Consider the following 23,596-nt stretch of genomic DNA (forward strand, 5'->3'; position numbering starts at 1 on the left):
TACTTTTTAACAGCCATCAAATCTGTAATCTGTCTAAGAGCCAAAGGCAGAGCATTCCAAGCCCTTGCTGCCCCGAAGTCAAAGCTCCTGCCTCCCCAGCGCGCTTTCCTTGTCCGAGGGGTCACAATCGGCCCCAAGTTGGATGACCTAAGAGTCTACCCAGCATGTACCATTGAAAGTACTGTTTTAGAAACGACGGGCCAAGACCACGAAGGGCCTTGAAGACTATGCACAAGGTTTTGAAAGAGATCCGTTTCCGCACTGGGAGCCAGTGCAGCTTCACCAATTCCTGGGAAACGGATGCAAACTTTGGTAAGCCTGTGATGAGTCGAGCTGCTGCATTTTGCAAGGCCTGTAATTTGTTAAGAAGACCCTGTTGAGCATCAAGAAATAGCTGTTGCAATAATTAAGGCGAGATAAAACCAGGGCGGTCACCACTGTTTTCTTACACCCATCTGGTAAAAAGGATGGATCTTCCGGATTATTTTCAATGTAAAGTGGATGGATGATGTCATTGCATTAACTTGGAGCCTGAAGGTAAGCTTATTGTTGATCAGAACCCCTAGGTTCTTGACCTTCGTGACTGGAATGGGGGGGTATACCCATCCCTTCAGGCCACCAGTTCAGACTCCAAAAGTTATCACTGGAGCCAAAAAGTAAAACTTCGGTTTTAGCCGAGTTTAACTTTAAACAGTTCCTGGCCATCCAGTTGCTAACAGCTGACATACACTCTTGGAATTTACTGGCTACGCCTTCCTCTCTACCTGGTAGTAGTGACACCACAATATCTGCGTATCATCCACGTAAGATGTACGTTCAAACCCATATGATTGAATAACTGGGGCCAGTGAGGAAACATAAACATTGAAAAGGGTGGGACTTGGGGAGGATACCTGGGGAACCCCAATGGGTAGCACGATTGGTTTAGATTCGAACTCCCCCAGTGCCACAACCTGGACCCTATTGGTAAGGAAAGCTTTCATGATGTTAAGGGCTTTCCCTTGTATCCCGCAGGCCTCCAAACGGTCCACCAAAATCATATGGTGGACCGTATTGAAGGCCACCGACAGATCCAACAGGATCAGGGTTGCTCTACCCCCAACGTCCATCAATTTCCTGATCTCTTCCGTCGATTTGATTAAGGCAGATTCGGTACTGTGACCTGTTCTAAAATCATGTTGCGATGGATCGAGGGCTTGTGTGGCCCCTAAAAATGTGCTAAGCTGACTATTCATGGCTCTTTCTATTAGTTTGGCCGGTAGCGGTAGTCTGGAGATAGGACTGTAGTTATTAGGATTGGTAATGTCTAAATTTGTTTTTTTTAACAAAGGAAGGATCGAGGCCCATTTCCAGCTAGATGGGAATTCACCAGCCACAAACATGTTGTAAAACAAAGTGGCTAAGGTGGTGGCTATTGGAGCAGCGGCTAACTTTGCCATAGTAGCCGGGCAAGCGTCTCGGGGGAGCCCAATTTTGTACCTAATAGCAGTTTCTCAATCTCCTCCGTACTCACCGGGGAGAAGTTCCGAAGCTTGACCTCATTTAGATTGGCTGTTGAGTTCCCCGGCCTGGCCTCTGGCAGGTTATCCCTAACTTGACATTCAAGGGAGTTAAAGATGTTCTGCACCTTGCTTAAGAAGAACTGAGCTAGATCCTCGCACAGTTCCAGACTGGAAGGCGTAGTCGTCGGCTTTGGAGTGGCAAGACTCGAAACGGTATGAAACAGTTCCTTAGGCGAACTTCTGGCACAATTGATATGGTTGGTGAAGTAACTTTGTTTTGCCTTCCCAATCATGTCTTTATATACCAACAGACTTTATTTGAGTCTTCTTTTGTCTGCCTCGTTGTAATGCATGGTCACTCCCATTTTTGTAGTCTGATGCTGCTGTTCACTATTACTCTGTTTGCCAGGCTCCAATACATGTTCTTTTATGCCATAACATGACATTGTTTATACTCCTAATTGACATTTAGTTTGCCTATAAGTTTTGAGTGGATGGTAGAAATCTTCCCAGGTCCTGTAGGTTAAATATCACTAGAGGACTGCAGCACCCATTGTGGCATCCACTACAGTGATAGTGATAGTACATACATGACTGAACGTCTATTCTTGTAGCCTGGCTTTTGCACTTTTAAATTGCAAAGTCGACCTTTCAAAATAGCCCCTTTTGACAGGCCAAAACCTTTCTTTTAAATATTATTAAATCACACTTGAGTAGGCATTAGAGCTAATAAGACAAGGTTCATTGTATTTAAAAGTACTACATATAAAGGTTTAAAGTTAAACATGTCCTTGCAGTGAAAAAGTCACAAAAGCTATTTTATCTGATTTGAGGCTGGCTGTTTCATAGGAAAATGCTGAGTTACATTTAATAATGCTAATTTCAGTTGAGCAACATCTAGTGATATAATGCAAATACTCATTTTTTTAAAAAACAACTAAATATTTGCAATCCAATTTAATGGTGAAATTCTTTTTTTTATAACTATTAAGGAAATTGTATTTTTTGGAAGTTACATTTTTCCTGCCTACAACCTCTGGAGGCCAATTTGCATAAGCTCTGTCACCTAGCAGCTGAATAAACCCATTGATGAGGCATGAAGACCACTCCCAGAGCAGGGCAAAACCCTTGGATTTGGGGAGGTGTTTCTGTTCCCCTGGCCAAGCTGACCATCTGAGCTATGCCCAGGAACTTTATCAATTTCAAAAAGTCCCACCTTGTCAAAGGCAAATGTTATCCTTGGCAGGGATCTTTTTTGTTCATCTAGTCAGTCAGGCACCAATCCCAGTGAGAAAGGAGCTGTCCCCAGAAGTGGTGAAAGGGACCACAGAAGAGGGACTATTTATCTCCCTGGCAACACCTTACGAGTGGGCACACAGGCCCTGCATAAAAAGAGAAGGGTTTCACCACCTGGGATTTAGGAATAATGTGGTTTTTTGCTGTGGGGCACACAGGAAGTGCTAAAAAAGTGGGTAGGATTGCCTCTGCAAACTTTTTCCCTGTTGGTTAAAAGAGGCCAGAAGTCACCCCCACCATCAGGCTGGTGCCATGTAGGGGTGCGCGTAACTCGCGTTCTGTGTAGCATAATCACACCGAATTACCCCAAAAAAATGTCTGCAAGATTATGCAGAACTACGCAGGAAGAGTAATTTGGAATTAGCTCTATTTTCTTAGCGTATAAATTTCCCCTCTTGTCCAAAATGGCCTTAAGAATGTATTTTGCATTAAGAAATACTGCTAAAACAGCATTGCTAAATGTACACTTAGGGTAGGATTTTCCTCCAATTTACTCCTAGCAATGCCTAAAGGATGCATAGTTTTATTTTGCACTAAGAAAATAGCACTAAATGCAGTGGAAAATAAACACCGCTATGAGTATCTACTTGTGCTCATTAAATGTGTTCTTGCTGTAGGATTTTCCCTCCCCCATTTACTCTTAACTACACAAGTGGACTTGATTGTTTTATTATCAATAATTTTGCATCAAAGAGTAATGCAGAATTACCCAAATTACACCAGCATAATTAACATTCCGTCCATGCCTAGTGGCAGGCATAAATGTAGCACCCACTGCACTCTCCTTAGAACACTCTGGACCTGGGAAAGAGCAGAAGAAAGCCTGCACCTGCTATTTGAGACCTGTGAGGTACATGCAGGACTAGACCTGCTCCATCTTGTACTCCGTACAAAGAAGTGGTCTCCAAGGTTCTGCTGGCTGACCACCTGTTAAACTATGGGGACACAACAAGCTGCAAGAAGCCCTTTTCCTGAGAAGCCAATCTGACTAGTTCCAACTGGACCCGCTCTTGGTCCTGCGTACCGCTTTTGCTGGAGTAAGTATTTTCTCCCAAGTATGGTTTCTGAATTCCCAGGACACTTGGCTGTGTATCTTGAGAAATCTGGGACTTAAAAACTTTTTGGATCCAAAGAGATTTGTTTGCTCCAACCAGGGTTGGTTACCACTGGACGCGAGATTTCTCCAGCTTGGGCATTTTTCCACAGCAACAAATTCATTTCAGCACCTCCTCGCAGTAACATTATCTGGTCTGGTGAAGTCCTCTTCGGCTATAGCCTGGAACCCTACACTGATGGTGAAAACCAAGCTCTAAAAAAGTGCTGAAGTCCAAAAGTAGAAAGTTGACCAGGTAAAGCTGCCAATAGTATATGCTGGAAGAAGACTGCCTTGGGTGTGAATTTTCCCCTTCCGAGCATTTCCTGCCTAAACCAATGGCTTTACTGGGGCCTTGTTCAACTTCTATCTGACATCACTGAGCCCTGTTCAGATACACTCTGCTTCCTTGTCCAGTTTACGGATTTTGGCATCCAGAAAAAAATGTAAGTTAGAAGGTAAAACCTCTCACCAGGTTGAACCTGGTTGGTTTATTCAACCAACGCTCTAACACTGTATGCTTCAAATCATGCTTGGATTCTGGTCTACAGCAACTGTTTGACTGCTGTTGGCGCTTAATGCTTTTTGGAATTATTTCTATTTAAAACTGTGAAAATTCATATCTCTGGTTTTTGTTGTTTTGATGTAATTTTGTTCATTAAATTCTCTATTTTTCTAAATTGCAGTGGTAATTGTATTGTGGTGTCTTTGACTTTTACCTTTTTTGGTACTTCTAAATGCTTTACACTTTTTCTGAAGTGAAGCCTTTCTGCTCTTTGCCATAACTACTAGGGTTTGAGCTCAGGTTTACATTACTTAAACCTTTACTGGACCTAGCAAGATAGTGGCAATATTACTTGTGGAGGACTCCCATCCACCCTAACCAATAATCCACTTTCTCATGATCCAAAATAATAAGTGAGACAGGAGTTCTGTCCTGTTTGTGATGGAGTACCCATGCGCCAAACTCTAAATCTGTCCCTTTAGCACTGCATGCCTACACAATGTGCATCGTATTATGGTGCTCATGTAAAGTGCTCCAATGTCTTTGAGGTAGGTTCGTTGAACATAAAACTGAAAAATAAATAAATAGAAATGTCAAACTTGAAGAGAATTGTGGACCAGGCAGTAGCCTAGAGCACTGCTCAGTCTGCTTCTTTTGAAAACAGTGAGAGATAATAGCCTCATTCTTAGTAAGATTGAAAATTAAAATCAGCATGGCAAAATGTTCAAACCATACTCACTTCAGAAGTCGTTGTCTAGAACAGGGCTGTGGTGACATGGTTCGGTCATGAGAGCCCATCCTGCTTTGAAACCAGCCTCCTGTCCTACAAATTACCAGGGAAATGCCATAGTGGCAGGATGGCCTTTCTGTCCCTGTACTACTGTAGGCTAATAGTGAATCCTCTACTGCTGCTCTGATTTTCACATCCATAGCTGCCAGCCTTTCTCCAGCACCTGCCTGACTTTAGCTTCCCTGCCTGCTCTGGGCAGAGAGGCTTGACACAAGAAATGGACGTGTGGTTATCACTAATCACTGGGATTTCACCTGGGATGGTTCATTGGACCCTTTCCTGCATGCGACTTTCAGTGACCAAACTAGGAAAACTGGGTTGTTGTATGAGTTTAGTACTATTGAAGGTAAATTGGGATAGTTATGACCTAGATGCTTTCCAGTAGAAGTTTGCAAATTTCAATTCAACTTTCTCATATTAAAAGGTCTGTGGACCAAGAAGGCTGACTGCTGGCAGACCCAATGAGTATCAGGGTTTCATACCAGCTATTTGAGTGTTTGCCTAAAGGATTTTGTTGCCAAATAAAAGTTATATTTAAAAGCACTGTTGTCAAGACTTGGTAGTACTTTCACATCGCTGTGAGCTTCAGAGGGGCTCAATCTGTGTCATCTAGAGCTTCAGGGTAGGACTTAATCCCAAATGAATAAAATACTATCAAGGGCAATCTACTTTCTTTTTTTTTATTTTAAATATTTTTTTATTGGCATCACAGGATATAATTTGCATACATAACATAAATCACACCGAATAGTAATAGCTATCATCATTAAAGTACATTCAATAAATCAAAGTAGATAAATATAATCAAAATCAACATCTGGTATAATTGATCAGCAAAAAAAAATTCAACATAAATATTACAATACACAATGAATAATCATTCTTACTGCAACCCATCCATCCTATATACGTAATGACCAAGTAACACATTTCTTTATCTAAAATAATCTATATCTCGATATTAGGAACCCAAATTTTCTCATTCTTAACCATAGATCCTAATCCCCTAGTCTTAGCCAGAGCAGTTTCCAAGCCATGGGTTTCTTTAATTATAGATGAATAATCACAAATAGTTGGCGGTAGTGGTGAAATACACTTGCGAGCAATAGCTAGTCTTGTTGCCCCCATCATTATTGAGAAAGACCGTGCGACAGCTGGCATATTAGCCTTATGGCCTAACATAATTTCTGCATCCGTTAACATAGGGCCCACACCAAGCTTACTAAAAAACACTTGAACAATCCTCTGCCAAGAGATCCGCAATTCCGAACATTCTATAAACATGTGAGTAAGATTTGCAGCTGGAGTCCCACATTTAGGACACTTGGTCTTTTTGCTGCCATTTATTAGCTCCTGCCCATTTGTCAATCCTCTCTGGTGTATAATATAACATGCCAACTGTGCAAAATTGTTGTAGTCGTAAACTAACAGAATGGACAGAGTCACTTAAATAACCCAGAACCTGAGTGATCATAACAGGTGTTATGACTGTATTCAACACTTGACTCCAATGTGTCGCTAATTTTACAGAACCATCTACCATGATACTGGCCAACTGTTTGTACAAATTGCCTATGAGAGATCTGGTTTTCTCCCCATATAAAAGGTCCCAGATAGTAGACTTAGTAATCGCACTTGGATCCAAGTTCTTCCCCAGATAATCCCCTATCTGAAGATATTCAAATAGAGAGGTAGTAGGTAATTTATATTGTAATTGTAAAGCTTCGAATAATTGGATTCCTCTGACCACGAACAGATCCCCCAAGCATAAAATCCCATGTTTAGACCAGGATCTACAACTATAATAATGAAATATTTAAGGAAACATTGGATTACCCCAGAGTGGAAGCTTGGTATGTATTAACAAAAAGTTGCTTCTGGCAGCCATATCCCGCCATATATAGACACTATCTCTAATTGTCTTGCATTTAACACGTTTAAAATAATTTGGGTCATGAACACGGTATAAAAAAATAAACTATCATAACCTAGAATCAGTTTGTATAAAGAATTTTGCTGATCGTCCCCCAGGAGGCTACGGAAGCTCAATTTATGAATCAAATACTGATGACCCCGGTATATTTGGTTTTCTTAATTTAGAATTTGGTACAATTGCTTTTCCTTGGTCTGATTTACAAAGTACATGTACGCCTAAATTGAACCTCAATGTGCAAAACATAGACATTCCCAATACTGGTTCCCAGAATCAGGGCTTGCATATTTTATATGTGCAAAGAGCATTTGCAAATGTAACAATTCTGTCAGTACGGTGGAATTTCTGCACTTGCTAATTTAAAGTGAGGTTGTGCTTTTGAGTCACATTTCTTGGCATCAAGCCAAGATAATGACAAGTGACTGAGTTTTAGGAACTCTCAACCCTTTGATAAATACAAACTTAGTCAAAATATCAATTCTGAGTATGAAGATCCTTAGATCGCATCGAAATGAGTGGCACTTTCTGGACAACCAACAGTCCATTGAGAGGCAGGGTGAATAGCAGATTCACGACCTCTTTTGACCATAAATAGCCACACTCAAGAATATGCACATGAAATATTTTAAATTGTTTCAAGGGCCAGACTCTTTCTAGTGCAAAGCACGTGTACGGTTGTAACTATAAAACCAAACGTTGAAAATGCAGTAATTGTAATTATTAAATTAAATATAAACAACTTGATTCAAGGTTTCATTACAGGTTTGCAACAATCCACTAAAACCCCTGCCTCCTTGTTTTTAGCTAAATTTTCTCTAGCACAAATAAAGCCTGTAAGAGCTTTAACTGTTCTTGCATTTGCCCACATACCTTAAACATAACAAACAAGAATACTGTTCTGAGTTGCAGGGGGCTTGAGTGCTAGCCAGGAGAGGAAGAGCCAGGCTGACTGGTTTAGCGGATACTCCCACCACACCTTCCTCCCCCCCGACCCCCAGATTCCCTCTGAAGTTCTTCCACCCTCTGGAAGCCTGGAATGGCATCTGCCTGGGTTATGTATTATAACCTTATATACCATTTCTTTAAATTGTTTTGATAAGCAATTAAAAACATTAGGGTCTTTTGTTGAATATTTATGAAAGTAACAATCCGCAATTAAATAGTATGCTCTTTCACCTAGTTCTCCTTCAAAAATAGGGCCTTGTTGAATTTTTGTAAAACACACCTGATGCACAAGGTGCAATATGGTTGAAAACTAAATTGCTGGATTATCTTTGCGAAAGGTGGAATTGAGGTCTTTGCAAAGTTTATAATGTGCACTGTAAAATGAACTAATGAAAAACATTCACATGAAATGGTACTCAAATATATGAACATATGTCTACATAATGAAAGCAGTGGGATACAAAAACAAAAGAAAACCTGAGGTCTACGTTATGTGGACGTTACAGGGAAAACCTGTGTATAGGCATGGTTGTGCAGCCACAAACTCAGCATGTCAACCCTCTCATATCACACTTCTTTGTATTGTAAATTGTAGCCCTTCAGGAGCTCTCCCCAGTGAGGGATCTGGGGCTGCGAGCTGCGAGCACTTTCCTCTAGTGCAATTTGATTCTGTCTTGTGTTTTACTCATTCCGCTTTGTAGCGCTTTTTAAAACGATATATTTGTAAAACTGTGCATTTCCCACCTTATTGTTCCGCTTTGTTTGGGGGGCCTGAAATAGCTAAGGGGAATATTTTTAATGAGGCACACTGACACCTGAACACCTCCTACAATCCCTCTGCCGGCACAACCGCTTTTGCCGAGACTCGGCCGCGGTGGGCGCCATTTTAGAGTCAGGCGGGGACAGCGCTCTAGTCGCGCCGTCCTCCCGCCCATTAGTTTACTTAAGGGATCTCCCCCTCGCACTCGGTGCCCTTCAGGAGCTCTCCCCAGTGAGGGATCTGGGGCTGCGAGCTGCGAGCACTTTCCTCTAGTGCAATTTGATTCTGCCTTGTGTTTTACTCATTCCGCTTTGTAGCGCTTTTTAAAACGATATATTTGTAAAACTGTGCATTTCCCACCTTATTGTTCCACTTTGTTTGGGGGGCCTGAAATAGCTAAGGGGAATATTTTTAATGAGGCACACTGACACCTGAACACCTCCTACAATCCCTCTGCCGGCACAACCGCTTTTGCCGAGACTCGGCCGCGGTGGGCGCCATTTTAGAGTCAGGCGGGGACAGCGCTCTAGTCGCGCCGTCCTCCCGCCCATTAGTTTACTTAAGGGATCTCCCCCTCGCACTCGGTGCCCTTCAGGAGCTCTCCCCAGTGAGGGATCTAGGGCTGCGAGCTGCGAGCACTTTCCTCTAGTGCAATTTGATTCTGCCTTGTGTTTTACTCATTCCGCTTTGTAGCGCTTTTTAAAACGATATATTTGTAAAACTGTGCATTTCCCACCTTATTGTTCCGCTTTGTTTGGGGGGCCTGAAATAGCTAAGGGGAATATTTTTAATGAGGCACACTGACACCTGAACACCTCCTACAATCCCTCTGCCGGCACAACCGCTTTTGCCGAGACTCGGCCGCGGTGGGCGCCATTTTAGAGTCAGGCGGGGACAGCGCTCTAGTCGCGCCGTCCTCCCGCCCTCCTCCCTTTCTATAACATGTGCAAACCGGCCAGACGGCGCAGCGGGCTGGCGCAGCGGGCGCGCCGGACGCGCGCCGAAGCCGCGCCAAAGCCAAGCCCGTCTGCGCCCGTCTGCGCCCGTCTGCGCCCGTCTGCGCCCGTCTGCGCCCGTCTGCGCCCGTCCACGCCAGGACGGCGCCGGGCGCGGGCCATGCTGCCCAATTCAACCCTGTTCTCAGGTACGACTCTAACACGCTACTTGCTATGCGCCCGCTAACATCAAGCCATAGCTGCAAGGATCACCGTCCCATTGCTCACCTCTGGGGACCATTTTCTTGCCGCTCCTGTAGATGGTCATCCTTGGGACCCACTGGCACCATCCCACACCCTTCCCCTCCACCGTCACATAAGCCGATTACCTTTTGTTGTGGACTCATCAACGCCAGATCCTTAGCTTGTCATGGACAAGATATCCATGACCTTGTACTTTCCCATGACCTAGACGCACTGTTTATCACTGAGTCCTGGCTAAATGACTCATCTAATCCTGGTCTGGCAACTGCCCTTCCCCCTGATTTCACGATTCTCAGACGAGACAGGCCAGTCGGCAGGGGAGGTGGGTTAGCTATCATCATTAGAAAAGATGTTAGATTCCACACATTTGAACTGACCTCACTCAAGGACTGTGAGAGCTTAGGCTTTGTGATTCACATTAACTCTTCCACCTCTCTTATGGGTGGACTTGTGTACCGCCCCCCCGGAAACGCCACGCCCTTTCTGGATTCCCTGGATGACACCCTTGGATCTCACCTGACTCATTACCCCAGCTTTACTCTTCTCGGTGATTTCAATCTTCATTTGGAATCCCGCGCAGACCCCCACACCTTAACCTTTCAACAATCCCTTGATATCTTTGGCCTTTCTCAACTGGTCGTGCCCCCCACACACTCGGCCGGTCACACATTAGATGGCATCTGCACCAATTCAGCCACTATAACTGTATCCCCCCCAATCCCACAAATTTGGACTGACCATTATTTTATACCTTTTTCTATCAAGGCAAAACTCTCTCCCCACCCACACAGTAAGAATTCCCCCTCAACCTTTGCGATAAACTGGAAGAAAGTCGCTGAGTCCATTAAGTCTCATCCTCAGCTCCCTACCCTTCCTCCCACTATTGTAGGAGATGTATCGCAAGATTTCAAAAACTTCCACATCTGGATCAACAATTTGGTCCTGGATAAGTCCAACTCAACCAACCAAAAACCAATCTCCCATAAAAGGAAGCCCAATGCCCCGTGGTATACTCAGGCCCTCACCGATAGCCATCGCAGGTGTAGGGTCCTTGAAAGAGAGTGGAGGAAAACATACGACCCCACCTCCAAAACCCTATACACTCGGCAGAGGAAACTATATCTGTCACACATAAAGAAAGCCAAAAAAGAGTTTTTCACCGCAGCTATAGAAACAGCTAATCAAAAACAACATACCATCTTCAATATTGTTAAGTCCTTCACCCACCCCAAAGCCCTGGCACTGGAAATCCCCCCATCCCAAACTCTTTGTGACCAAATTGCTGATTTCTTTGTTGACAAAATCAATAACATCCACCAGGATTTCCCTCCCCCTGCCACCCCTCCCCTTCTTCCCAACACTGATTCACCTTCATTTTGCAGTTTTTCACCAGTATCCTTGCTTCAATCCCAGAAGGCCATCATGACCTGCCGCTCGGGAGCCCCTACTGACTCCTGTCCCCCGGCTATCCTTCATCTTCTCATTGAGGCCGTCAACCCTCTTATCAATTCCATCATCAATCAATCCCTCAGCTCAGGCACTGTTCCGGCTGAATGGAAGAGAGCCATCGTAAAGCCTCTGATGAAAAAGCATAATAAACCCCCGACAGACCTTTCCAACATGCGCCCAATTTCCCTACTTCCAGCATTAGGCAAGATAACCGAGCAAATAGTACATGCTGAGCTAAAAGCCTTCGTGGAAAACAATCATATTCTCCATCCTCAGCAATCTGGTTTCCGCTCCGGCCATTCTACTGAATCTGCTCTGATCGAGTTATCCGACACCATCAAGTTCCTGCAGGATGAGGGGAAACACGCAGTTCTCATCCTTCTCGACTTAACCGCAGCATTTGATACCATCTCCCATGCAATCCTCATCCACAGAATGCGCGGATTCGGTGTGTCGGATACCGCTCTGAAATGGATATCTTCATTTCTGTCCAACAGATCACAAACAGTCTCACTTGGCCCCTTTCTCTCCAGCGAAAGAACCATTCTATCAGGTGTGCCCCAAGGGTCCATTCTGAGCCCACTTTTCTTCAATGTTTACATGGCCCCCCTGCTTACCCTGATTGAATCGCATGGCATCCTTGTAACATCTTACGCTGACGACACCCAACTTGTCGTCACCCTTGACAAAAAACTCCCCGATGCCGCTCTTAGATTCCAGAATTGCCTTTCCCAAGTCTTTGCATGGCTCAATAATAATCACCTCAAGTGCAACAGCGCCAAAACTGAGATCATACCCTTAGGCAAAGACACCCTTTTTTCTCCAAAAGATTGGTGGCCCCAACACTCTGAGGCACCTCCCAGTGCAGTCTTATCGGCCCGCAATCTGGGTGTCCAATTCGACTCGTCCCTCAGTTTTGACGACCATGCGCGCATTACTGCAGGGTGCTGCTTCAACATCATTAGACAGCTAAAGAAATTCTTCGACTTCCTCCCTATTTCCGCCAGGAAATCAGTGGCCGTGGCTTTGATCCTGTCCAGACTCGATTATTGCAATGGTCTCCTGGCAGGTATAAAAAAGTCCACCCTGAAGAAGCTACAGAGCGTCCAGCACGCGGCGGCCAGGCTCGTCCTCGGACTTCCGAGAAGGTCCTCAGCCTCGGCGGCCCTCAACACCCTCCATTGGCTGCCCCTCCACAAAAGGATCCTTTTTAAACTCCTTGTTACTGTCTTTAAGGCCACTAAGAACACAGGCCCCTCCTATCTTGTCAAGCGCTTCCCTCAGTACACTCCATCGCGCTGCCTGAGGTCACCAGGAGCTAATCTGGTTACCATACCCAGGTTTAAGCTCAAAACGAAAGGTGGAAAAACCTTTTCACTCCTGGCGGCTAAGGCTTGGAACGGCCTTCCCCCTAACCTCAGGCACGCCCCTTCAGAAACCCTTTTCAGAAAACTTCTGAAGACTTGGATCTTCCTCCGACCCAACTCCTTGGTCCTCGCAGCCATATGATTCCCATTTCCATCAAGTTGGTTTCTTCTGATTGCTCAGCGCCAAGATGCTCCTTCCGGAGCGATAGTCGCGCTATATAAAAGTTAATAAATATCAAATAAATATCAAATATTGTAAATCATTGTGTGTCAGCTATTTTTAAAATTTGAAAAATACCTTTTAATGCAGCCTCATTGTTTAGGGTTTTGGGGTGGACATTTTTTGCCCATTTACATGCCTATATTCTGACTATAGCAAATGCAGAATGAGTTCAATAACCCAAATCTTGACCCTTTCCTACTTCTGCTTGGTTTCAAAACTGCACTGAGCATTTGAACCTGTATAATATTTAACACTGGATCTGACATCATGCTGAGGTTGTAACCAACCCATACCTTGTTTTACAGATTCTGAATTTATTACGCTTAAGTTTCTGAACGCCAACATGGGATGCTCAAAATATAAGAGGTAAGTCCAGCATTGGTAAATGCATTTGGTTTTGCTTATGTGTTTAATAGGTAGTTTTGTTTGTAGGTTGTAGTTTGCTGAGTAGTTGTACAATAGAAGTTGCAGAAAGTCTTGACCTTAACCTAATTCAAATCTGTGACGGCCCCACACATATCGAAGGAGCTACCTTAGATCTCGTCATTGGTAAGCCCAACTCCCTTTTCCTCGATTCTATCCTCCCATGTGATTGGACCGATCACTATTGCATTACCTTCCGTATCTTGGATTTGGTAAGAACAAATAAAGCCCAACCCAAGAACCCTTAACAGCTGAAAAGATGCCTACGGAATGTCAACCCGCTTGAGCTGACTGCTCTCTGTGATAACATCCTGCCCTCTCCACCAAACATGTCGAATGTCCACGAACTTACGGCCCATTATAACCGCGCAATGCGGAATGTCCTAGACTCGGTCGCCCCATTACAGCTCAAAAGAATCCCCTCCAAACCTCGGTTTACCGATTGTCTTAATTCAGACAGGAGAAACCTGAGACTTGCTGAAATGTTGTGGCGGTCCAATCCATCCCTTGAGCATCTGCACCACCTAAGAGCCTTGAGAAGCTCCTATAATAAACACATCAGATGCTCCAAGGCCACATTTTTCAAAGCTCAGTTAGACCAAGCAAAAAAAGTCCCAAAAAATTGTTCAAACTCATCAAGTCCCAAGCCAACAGTCATCTGAACTCTGAATCACTGGGTCTAGGGACATTGCCCAATTGCGAAGAATTCGCAAATGTCTTCATAGATAAGACCAGTAAGATTGAAACTGAACTACGATCGGCCTGTAAGCACCTGTCAATCAGCCCACCTACCCCCCCTACTACCAACTAGTAGTGATTGCATGGTCCGGCGTTTTCACACCTCCCCAAAAATAATGCCTCCTGGAATCTCTTCCAAACCTTGGATGAATGCACCATTCGCAAAACGCTGGCAACTTTGAAACCTTCCAACCACTACAATGACCCGTTGCCATCCATCCTTTTCCCGGATGTTAGATCCTCCCTATTAACATTGTGGACCATGCTAGTCAATGCTTCACTGCGGCAAGGTAGCATTCCAGATTGCCTAAAAATGGGTCAAGTCACTCCGATTTTAAAGAAACCTACTGCGGATCCCTCAGACCTTCAAAACTTCCGCCCAATCTCCAACATCCCCACCTTAGCAAAGCTTTTGGAGAAATGTGTGCTTGCCCAACTCTGCAACCATATCGACCATTGCCAATCTGGTTTCCGTTCAGGCCATAGCACAGAGTCGGCCCTAACGCACATCGTTGATGATGTGTTAAGAATGTTGGACCACAATGAGTCGTGCCTTCTGATCCTTCTTGACCTTTTGTCAGCATTTAACACTGTCCAACATGATACTCTAATTGACCTCCTGGAACACAGGGATGTTTGGGCCTGTGCTTAATTGGTTCTCCTCATTACACCTGAATAGATCCCAACGCTTCAAGGTAAACCAATCCCTGTCCCATCCTGCCACAGTTTTGCTGGGGGTGTCCCAAGGTTCAGCACTCTCTCCCATGCTCTTTAATCTGTTCATGGAGCCTCCAACAGAAATGCTCAAATCATCCAGCATTCACTATCCCATGTATGCGGATGATACTCAGCTATACCTGAAGATCGCCTCCCCTGAGGACATTCAGTCCCTTAACTCAGTCCTACTGGAAACGCAAAACTGGCTGACATGTAATCGCCTGAAACTAAATGCTCTAAAAACAGAATTCCTCCTTATCTCATCCCATAAGCAATCACTGGACATTGAGCAATGGTTGAATCAGCTTTTGGCTCTTAACAGCAGACCTCCTCTCGTTGACTCGGCATCCTTGCTTGGCATCATACTAGACAAAAGTCTGAACATGCAAAAACACATCAGTTCCCTCACCAAAGGAGTGAACTTTCAGCTCAGCATCCTTAGGAAGCTCAAACCTTATCTCCCTGCTCATGACTTAAAGGTTGCAGTGCAAGCATTGGTGATCACAAAGCTGGACTATGGCATTGCTACGCTGTGTGGCCTGCCCGGAGTGATAACGGCTCCCCTTAGGGTGACCTTCAGTGCTGCGGACAGGCTCGATACAGGCACAAAAAAACTTCAACCAAATCTCTCCTGACCTGCTAGCTCTGAAATGGGTCCCCTATGAAGCTCTGATACAGCTGAAAATTGCATGCATGGCTCACAAAGCCATCCACCTCAAGACCCCAATGTACCTCGCTCAGAAATTAGAGCTCTCGTGTGGTTCAAGAGCCTCTAGAAGTGCCAGCACCCTATTACTCAAACCACAAAAATTCAAGAAAAAAAATACCTTTAATCGATCATTTTCAGTTATGGCGCCAAGGATCTGGAACTCTTCCCCCCCCCCCCGAAGTCAGGGTGATCCCTTCCTATGCCCTGTTCAAATTAGAAGTTAAAGAGCTCTTGAAAAAATATCTGCCTCAGACCTCTTTCCCCACCTGACTTTCAGACTATTTGATGCTGCTCTGTTGTCTAGATGCTATGTACTTGAGACTGTTGGACATTCTAAATATTTTTACCTGTTGTTATGATGTTTATTTATGTGTTCCATGTACTCTTACTTTTTCATACTCTGTAAAGCGCTCTGATATCCTCTGTAGTCATGTTCGCGCTATATAAAACTTTCAAAATAAATAAATTATGTACAAAAAGGCAATATAGTGTGCTGGTAATCATGGTAAAGTGTGGGTAAGTAATAGCAACATTTTGAAAAATTAAATGAAAGAGGGAAATAATAGAATTAATTGATTTAATAGCAATATTGTGTTTAGAGGTGTTCTGACAACTCTTGTTGCCGGTGCAACTGCACCTGTTGCACTATTCAAATCATGCCCCTAGTGTCTGCAAGATAACTACATATGTGGCTGCCTGTTTAGTAGTAAAGAATTGCAATATTTGGTGTTTAGAGGGGTCCCTAAAGCGTTGGCCCCTGGTGTCACTGCACCTGCTGCACCATTGAAATCATGACCATAGTGCCTTCAAGGTAACTACACTTGTAACAGCTTATTTATTAGTTAAATATATCAAATCTTGGTGTTTATAGGAGTTCTGAGAACTTTTGACCCTGGTGCCATGGCACCTACAGCACAATTAAAATCATGGCCCTAGTGCCTGCGAGGTAACTGCACTTGTGGCTCCCTGTTCATTAGTAAAGTTTACTCCTGGGTTTAGTGGGGTCCCTAGAGCTTTTGGCCCCGATGCCACTGCACCTGCTGCATCATTTAAATAAAGTCTGTTAACTGCTAGGTACCTGTAATTGTGACTGCCTGTTTAGTACTCACATATAGCAATATTATGTGTTCCGAGGAAGTCATGACAAAGTTTGGTCCTGGTGCTACTACACCTGCTGCACCATTCAGATCATGACCCTGCTGTCTGCAAGGTAACTGCACTTGTTGTTGCCTGTTGAGGAGTAAAATAGAGCAATATTAGGAGTTTAGTGGGGTGCCTGGAGCTTTTGATTCTGGTGCCACTGGGGCCTACTGCACTATTGAAATCATGACCCTAGTCCTTGCTAGATAACTGCACTTGTGACTTCCTGTTTATTTGTAAAATATAGCAATATTAGGGGTTTGAAGGAGTTCTGACAACCTTCAGGCCAGGTGCCCCTGCACGTGCTGCACCACTGAAATCATGACCGTGTTGCCTGCAAAGGAGCTGCACTTGTGAAAGCATGTGTAGTGGTAAACTATAGCAATAGTTGGTGTTTAGTGGAGTTCTGACAACTTTTGGCCCTGGTGCCACTGCAGCTGCTGCACCATTTAAATCAAGCCCCTTTAAATTTTATGGTAACTTCAATAGTGAGTGCTTGTTTAGTAGTAAAATATAGCAATATTAGGTGATTGGAGGAATTCTGACAACTTTTTGGCACAGTGCCACTGCAACTGCTGCACCATTCGACCCTAGTGCCTGAAAGCTAACTGCACTTGTGACTGCCTGTTTAGTTGTAAAATATACCAATAATTAGTGTTTAGTGGGGTGCCTGGATGTTTTGATTCTGGTGCCACTGCACCTGCTACACTAGTGAAATCATAACCCTAGCGCTTGCGGGATAACTGCACTTCTGACTGCCTGTTTAGTTGTGAAGTATAGCAATATAGTGTGTTTAGAGCTCTGACAACTTTTGAGCCCAGTGCCACTGCCCCGGCTGCAGCATTAAAATCTTGACCCTGTTGTCTGCAAGGTAACTGTGCTTGTGACTTTGTTTAGTAGTAAAATATAGCAAATGTAAGTGTTTAGTGGGGTGCCTGGAGCTTTTGGTCTTGGTGTCACTGAACCTGCTGCACCATGGAAATCATGACCCAGTTGTCTGCAGAGTATCTTCACTTGTGACTGCCTGTTTAGTTTGAAGTTTTAGCAATAATCTGGGTTTAGTGGAATACCTAGCGCTTTTGGACCCAGTGCCACGGCACCTGCTGCACCATTCAAATCAAGTCCCTTTTAACTGGAATTGGACTGCCTGTTTAGTAGTCCAATGTAGCAATATTATGTGTTTAGAGGAATTCTGACCCTGGTGCTACTGCACCTGCTGCACCATTCAAATCATGACCCTGTTGTCTGCAAGGTAACTGCACTTGTGGCTGGCTGTTTAGAAGTAAAATATTGCATTGCTCTTGTATATTAACTTTTTATTTAAGTGCAATGTTTATTACAACATTTGAATTTGATCATGATGACCAAATAGATTAAATTGAAAAAGCCAATCCGATAATGCCTACAAAGTAAGTTACTGCGTCATGATTAGGAAATGCCATTAATGTTCTAGGGCATCTGCTGTACAGAACTAAGTTATAGAAAGCAACAGTGAATTAGTATAAGTGTCGTTAATACGTGCTCCCATGGGAAGTTAACAAAAAAAATGTCTGCACCAAAGCAAATGAACACAGTAATTTGGCTTTGGGAACTGTTAAAAGCTACCTTTTAAGATATATTAAATGGAAGAGATTTCACAAGCACAGTGCAAGTGCTGTGCAGGCAAAACTTAAAAAAGCATTTGAATAAATTGATGCACCCTTATGCAAAACCTCCACCAAACTATTACAGAATGGAAGCAGATATTTTACTTCTTTCTGAACATCAACTCCTGTCACCTGCATCCATACTTCCTATTTTAAATCAAGAGCCCTAGCTCAACCGCTTTTGTCATTTGTTTAAGTTTACAAAGATACAACACAAGTTTTTGTTTTGTAGATGCTAGCTTTTAGTAAAAATACTTGATTTGAAATTCTGTCGATACAGGACCACTGTAAATTATGAAATGACTGTATATGTAATTTTTTTTTTCACAGTGCGTGATGTGCAACAAATTGCCTTATTTCCCACATATAAAAAGGCAGACGATTCATCATTCAATTTTCGGAGTGCTTGAAGCATAAGTGCCCAGTCACAAATATGATAGCAGTAAAGTTAGATGTGTGCTGTCACCCAGTGCTAGAGGACTCATGTGCATAGCTCAGTGTAAATGATAACTGGTCAATAATTACAATTTAGAATGTTATTAACCACTGATTTTTCAATTATTGGCAGGCCTGCAATGCCTGAGAAATGCTGGTCTAGCTGCAAGTGAACTTAGACCCAACAGAAGTTTAGTCTGTGGGGTCCTATATTCCAGTTGAGATCACTTTATTAACTTCAGTCTGTCTGGTGTTAGCCAAGCAAGACATTTTCGTTTTACAAAAAATATTTTATGTAATATGTTTACTTGTGTGCTCTCAGACAGTCCTCTTCTAATTGCCTGTTGCTTCATTAAAAATGTTTTGCCCCACACACTAGAGTGTGGGTCAATGGATCAGTCCAATGTCACTGGCAACTTCACTGTTAGTGACAACATAACACCCTTCCACAACAAGCACATCCTCACACAAAGTAACTGCCTTCAATGCCAGAACTACAAGGGACTGCTGTCTTTTTGAGACCAGAATTACTTTTGCTTTTGACAGATATTTGTTTAGATTGGTGAGGACCAACATCTGTCCCAATAATAAAGGTTTGCAACCACTATGAATAAACAAAACAAGCACTGGCACAGTGAAAAGGCTGGTAGTGAATGCCAGACCTATTGGTTTGTCAGTCCGTGTTTTTAGGTTTTGACGTTACCCAAAACATTTTGATTTCACTAAAATGATTTACTTACTAATACAGGTATTTAGCAAGGCTTCTTCTCCCATTTGTCTGTTATTTTATGATTCACGTTTTTGTTACACCGCCTACAGCAATGACCTTGGGACACTGGGCAGCCCACTTCAGGCATTGCCTGACTTCACTGTGAATGGCTGCATGCTGCTCTTTCCCAAAGAGCACATCCACACAAAGTAGCATGCCAATGTCTTTCAGACCGAAAATATTTTTGTGTTTGGCCACTATTTCTTTTCAGATTGACAATTGTAATTCAGCTTCCGCAGCAATGCCGTTTTGCAAGACCCATGACAAAATAAAATGAACATTTACAAAACCAAAAAGCTGGTAGCCAGTGTAGACCTATTGGCTTTGTCAGTGCTTGTTCTATATGTCCAATCCCTTCCTCTCACAAACTGGACTAGCTTAAAATAATTTTAAAGGAACTCACTTGAGAAAAGCTTAAAATATTGCAAAGTAAGGAATGTTAAAATTTGCAATGCACAATAGTCCCAGAATGGTTCACAGCAGTGCACGCTTTTCTATCTTTCATTTATCTGAAAAATATTGCTTGCTACAGTAGAAATTCATGGAAAAATAATTTAGGTTGAAGGCGGTTGTTGTGTCAGAATTCTTATAGTTTTTATTATCAACATTCCCTATGATGTATTGTAGAGCGTTGTATGTGTCATTTTAAGAATGTAGTAATGTCATTGTAGAATGCATCTTTTGAAGTGTACAGTTACATTTAAAGCTTGAAGCTGGATGCATGCTGGTTCAGCTCTTCAACTTAATAAAGGGAATTGAATTATAAATGATCCAGAATCGTTTATTACACTGGCGACGATTCGAAGAGCAGAAGGACCTACGCAACTTTACTGATGGAGAAGAAGCTTTACCTCAAGATTTTGAATTACACGTCTTTAAGGAAGTACCAAGAAAAATTCTCGACGATTCCTAAATTGACGTGGGAGTTATCCGCTTGCACTAGATGTATCGAAGGTATTACTCAATCTACTTTGGAGTTGTCTGTGAGTAAAAGATAAGGAATACCTAGGATATACTTTAATATTGCTGAATCGACGTGGGACGTAGGAGTTGTATATTTCATAATTCGGAATCGATGTGCTCTTGTGAGTGAGTAAGAAACGCTTTAAAAATATTTTTTTGGTCTATGAAGTTAGCGTTTACCTTCATCTTCTCATGCTCTTATTTACTGCTCGAGCATAGTAACGGCAACGCACGAGATCCATTGCTCCTTTCTTGATGACGTCTGGATTATCTGTAGACTGTGCTTCACGTCTGCATACGTGCTCACGCTAATCATGTCACGTCGCCTACACAGAGACCATATTTATTTTTCTTATTTGTTGAACTCAAGGTGAGATTGATACCCTGCAGTTTTAATTTAAGACCAGCGAATTTCTTCAGCATTTTATCATTCATGATTCAACCCGCAGCGTATATTTTCTTTTCTTCTCTCTTTTCCTGCTCCTCCTCGTAATTGGAACTTTTACATATTTAAAAAAAACCTTCAGATACTTAATTAATTAAACTTCTACTTGTACAGACATCACGCTGGTCAAGTTCAGCACAAGGATGTATATATATATTTTTTTGAGACTTTGGAAGCTTTACAGGATATACTATTTTTTTTATTTTGATGAATATTAATTAGTAGGCGAATTTGGAATAATACTGCCAAATATTGACTTTTAGACGCTAATCCATTAATCCTCCACAAGCTTTTTGGATTTCTGGAACTGAACCTCCTTTGAAATGGTTGGAATGGAAGCCGTATTTTTGCAACTATATTGATGCCTTGGATGAAGAGGGAAAAATGTCTCATGCTCAAAAAAAAGAGATTACCTTTGCATGCCTTAGGCCCCGTTGGGTTAAGTGTATGAGGGTATGACTAAACCTTGTTTTCCAGGTGATTTAAATGTATATGCCTTAGTCTTACTACATCTTGACACATATTTTGCCCCAAAGGTTTGTATTGGTGTGACGAGGTATAAATTATTTTCCAGGAAACAACAAAAGGACAAAAGCATTGATCATTTCCTTGCTGATCTCAAGAAATTAGTGTTAGATTGGTATTTTGGTGTATTACAAGATGATTTAATAGGAGATCAAATAGTTATTCACGCTTACAATTCCACCATACAAGATAGGTTGTGGATTAATGGTGATGCCCCGTTGGATGACCTTCTCGCTATTGTACGAAAGGCTGAGATTTCAGGCAAGTGTGCTAGTGTCCTTAAACAAGATAATACCTCTTCTGAAGTTGTTGGTAAAGTGAATATTAATGATAGAAAGAAATACACAGTAAATTATAAAGATAATTTAAACATCAAACCTAAATACAATAAGTATACGTCTCCTACAGGATTGAAACCAAAATGTTATAGATGTAATAGCTTAGAGCATTTAACGAATAGTAAAATTTGTCCTGCTCTTAAGTTTAAATGTACTAATTTTGGCCTTAACGGTCATTTTGCCAAAGCCTGCAAAAGGAGGAAGAATAATGTCAAATTCGTAAACTGTATGGATGAAAATGAGCAAAAATTCAATAAAACTGATGACACAGATGATGGAAATGGGTTAGTAATGTAATTACATGACAAATTTGTATTGAATATTCGTTATGATGTTATTATAAACAAACCAATTTGTTTATTGGAGATTGGTGGGGTCTCGGTAAAAATGTATGCTGACTCTGGCTCACCCTATACTATCATCAACGAAGAACTTTGGAGATCTTCTTTTGTACAAAAAGTGGGTGAACAGTTATTAGACCCTGACATTCACCCTGAAGGTTATGGTGGGGAAACCATTGATCTTTTAGGTTACAGTTGGTTCATTTTTAAGTTTAAAGAAAGAGATTGTAGAGGCAAATTATATATTGCAAAAAAGGGACCACCTGTTCCTTGGTGGATTGACCAAAAATAATTGCATATCATTTTAGACCCCAATAGCAAAGAACAGGTATTGGCTGTTGATGACTGTAATGTAATTAGCAAAGATATGTTAGAGTTTCCAAATGTTTTCAGCAAGAATTTAGGTAATTTGAAAGGTTTTGAGCACAAGATCATTATCAAACAAGATGCGTGTCCTAAAGTACATAAATGTAGGAACATTCCCATTTTGGTAAGAGAGGAGGTTAGCAAGGAGTTAGACAAACTTGTGTCAAATAACATCATTGAGCCTATTGAAGTGTCTGATTGGGTTTCTCCGATCGTCGTAGCAAGACGTAGTAATGGAAAAATTCGGCTCTGTGTTGACCTAAGGTACCTGAATAATAACATAGTTGTGGATAAATTTCCATTACCAAAATCAATGAAATGATGTCAAGTTTAGGTAATGCTAACTGGTTTGTCACCATAGACTTATCGTCTGCCTATCATCAGATCTCTTTGTCCCCCGAATCAATGAAATTTACATCTTTTGTCACCCCCTTTGGGTGCTTTCAACATAAACGCATGCCTTTCGGTTTAGCTTCGGCGGCCGCGGTTTTCCAACGGTTGATGTTTCACCTTTTTAAAAAAGAACAAGGTCAGGTTTTTTACGATGACATTCTTGTATTCGGTGAAGATGATGAGAAGGAACATTTAAGGAGACTTAAAAAGGTCCTGAGTATTTTGGAAAGTAAAGGTCTTGCAGTAGAGCATTCTAAATGCAAATTTGCACAAAAAAGTGTAACTTATCTTGGTCACATAATCAAAGAACAAGATGTTAGACCTAAACCTTCATTGGTTTCCGCTATCTCCGAGGCTCCTGTACCTACCAGTAAAGATGATATCAGATCATTCTTAGGCATGGCGGAGTTTTGTTCAAAATATCTCCCTAAATTTGCAACCAAAACCTACAATATTCGCCAACTCCTAAATTTTTTTTTACTTTTGTCTGGTCACAGGCTTGTGACATAGATTTTAAAATCATCAAAGAAGCTATTGCTAAAGCTACTGCCCTTCATAGTTTTGACACTTCACTTGATAGCGTGAT

The 23,596-nt window shown here is 42.3% G+C and overlaps 1 protein-coding gene across 1 annotated transcript in view; it reads left to right on the forward strand.

The window, feature by feature from the left end:
* LOC147663526 (arylsulfatase D-like) overlaps window positions 1-23,596 on the forward strand; it is a 279,974-nt gene that overhangs the window by 106,035 nt on the left and 150,343 nt on the right. The window contains exon 2 of the mRNA XM_086950387.1: window positions 13,368-13,428. Coding sequence (XP_086806513.1) covers window positions 13,368-13,428 — 61 coding nt within the window. The remainder of the gene's footprint in view (window positions 1-13,367; window positions 13,429-23,596) is intronic.

Source organism: Lissotriton vulgaris, unplaced genomic scaffold (assembly GCF_964263255.1).
Source record: "Lissotriton vulgaris unplaced genomic scaffold, aLisVul1.2 SCAFFOLD_1487, whole genome shotgun sequence".
Classification (NCBI taxonomy): Eukaryota; Metazoa; Chordata; class Amphibia; order Caudata; family Salamandridae; genus Lissotriton; species Lissotriton vulgaris.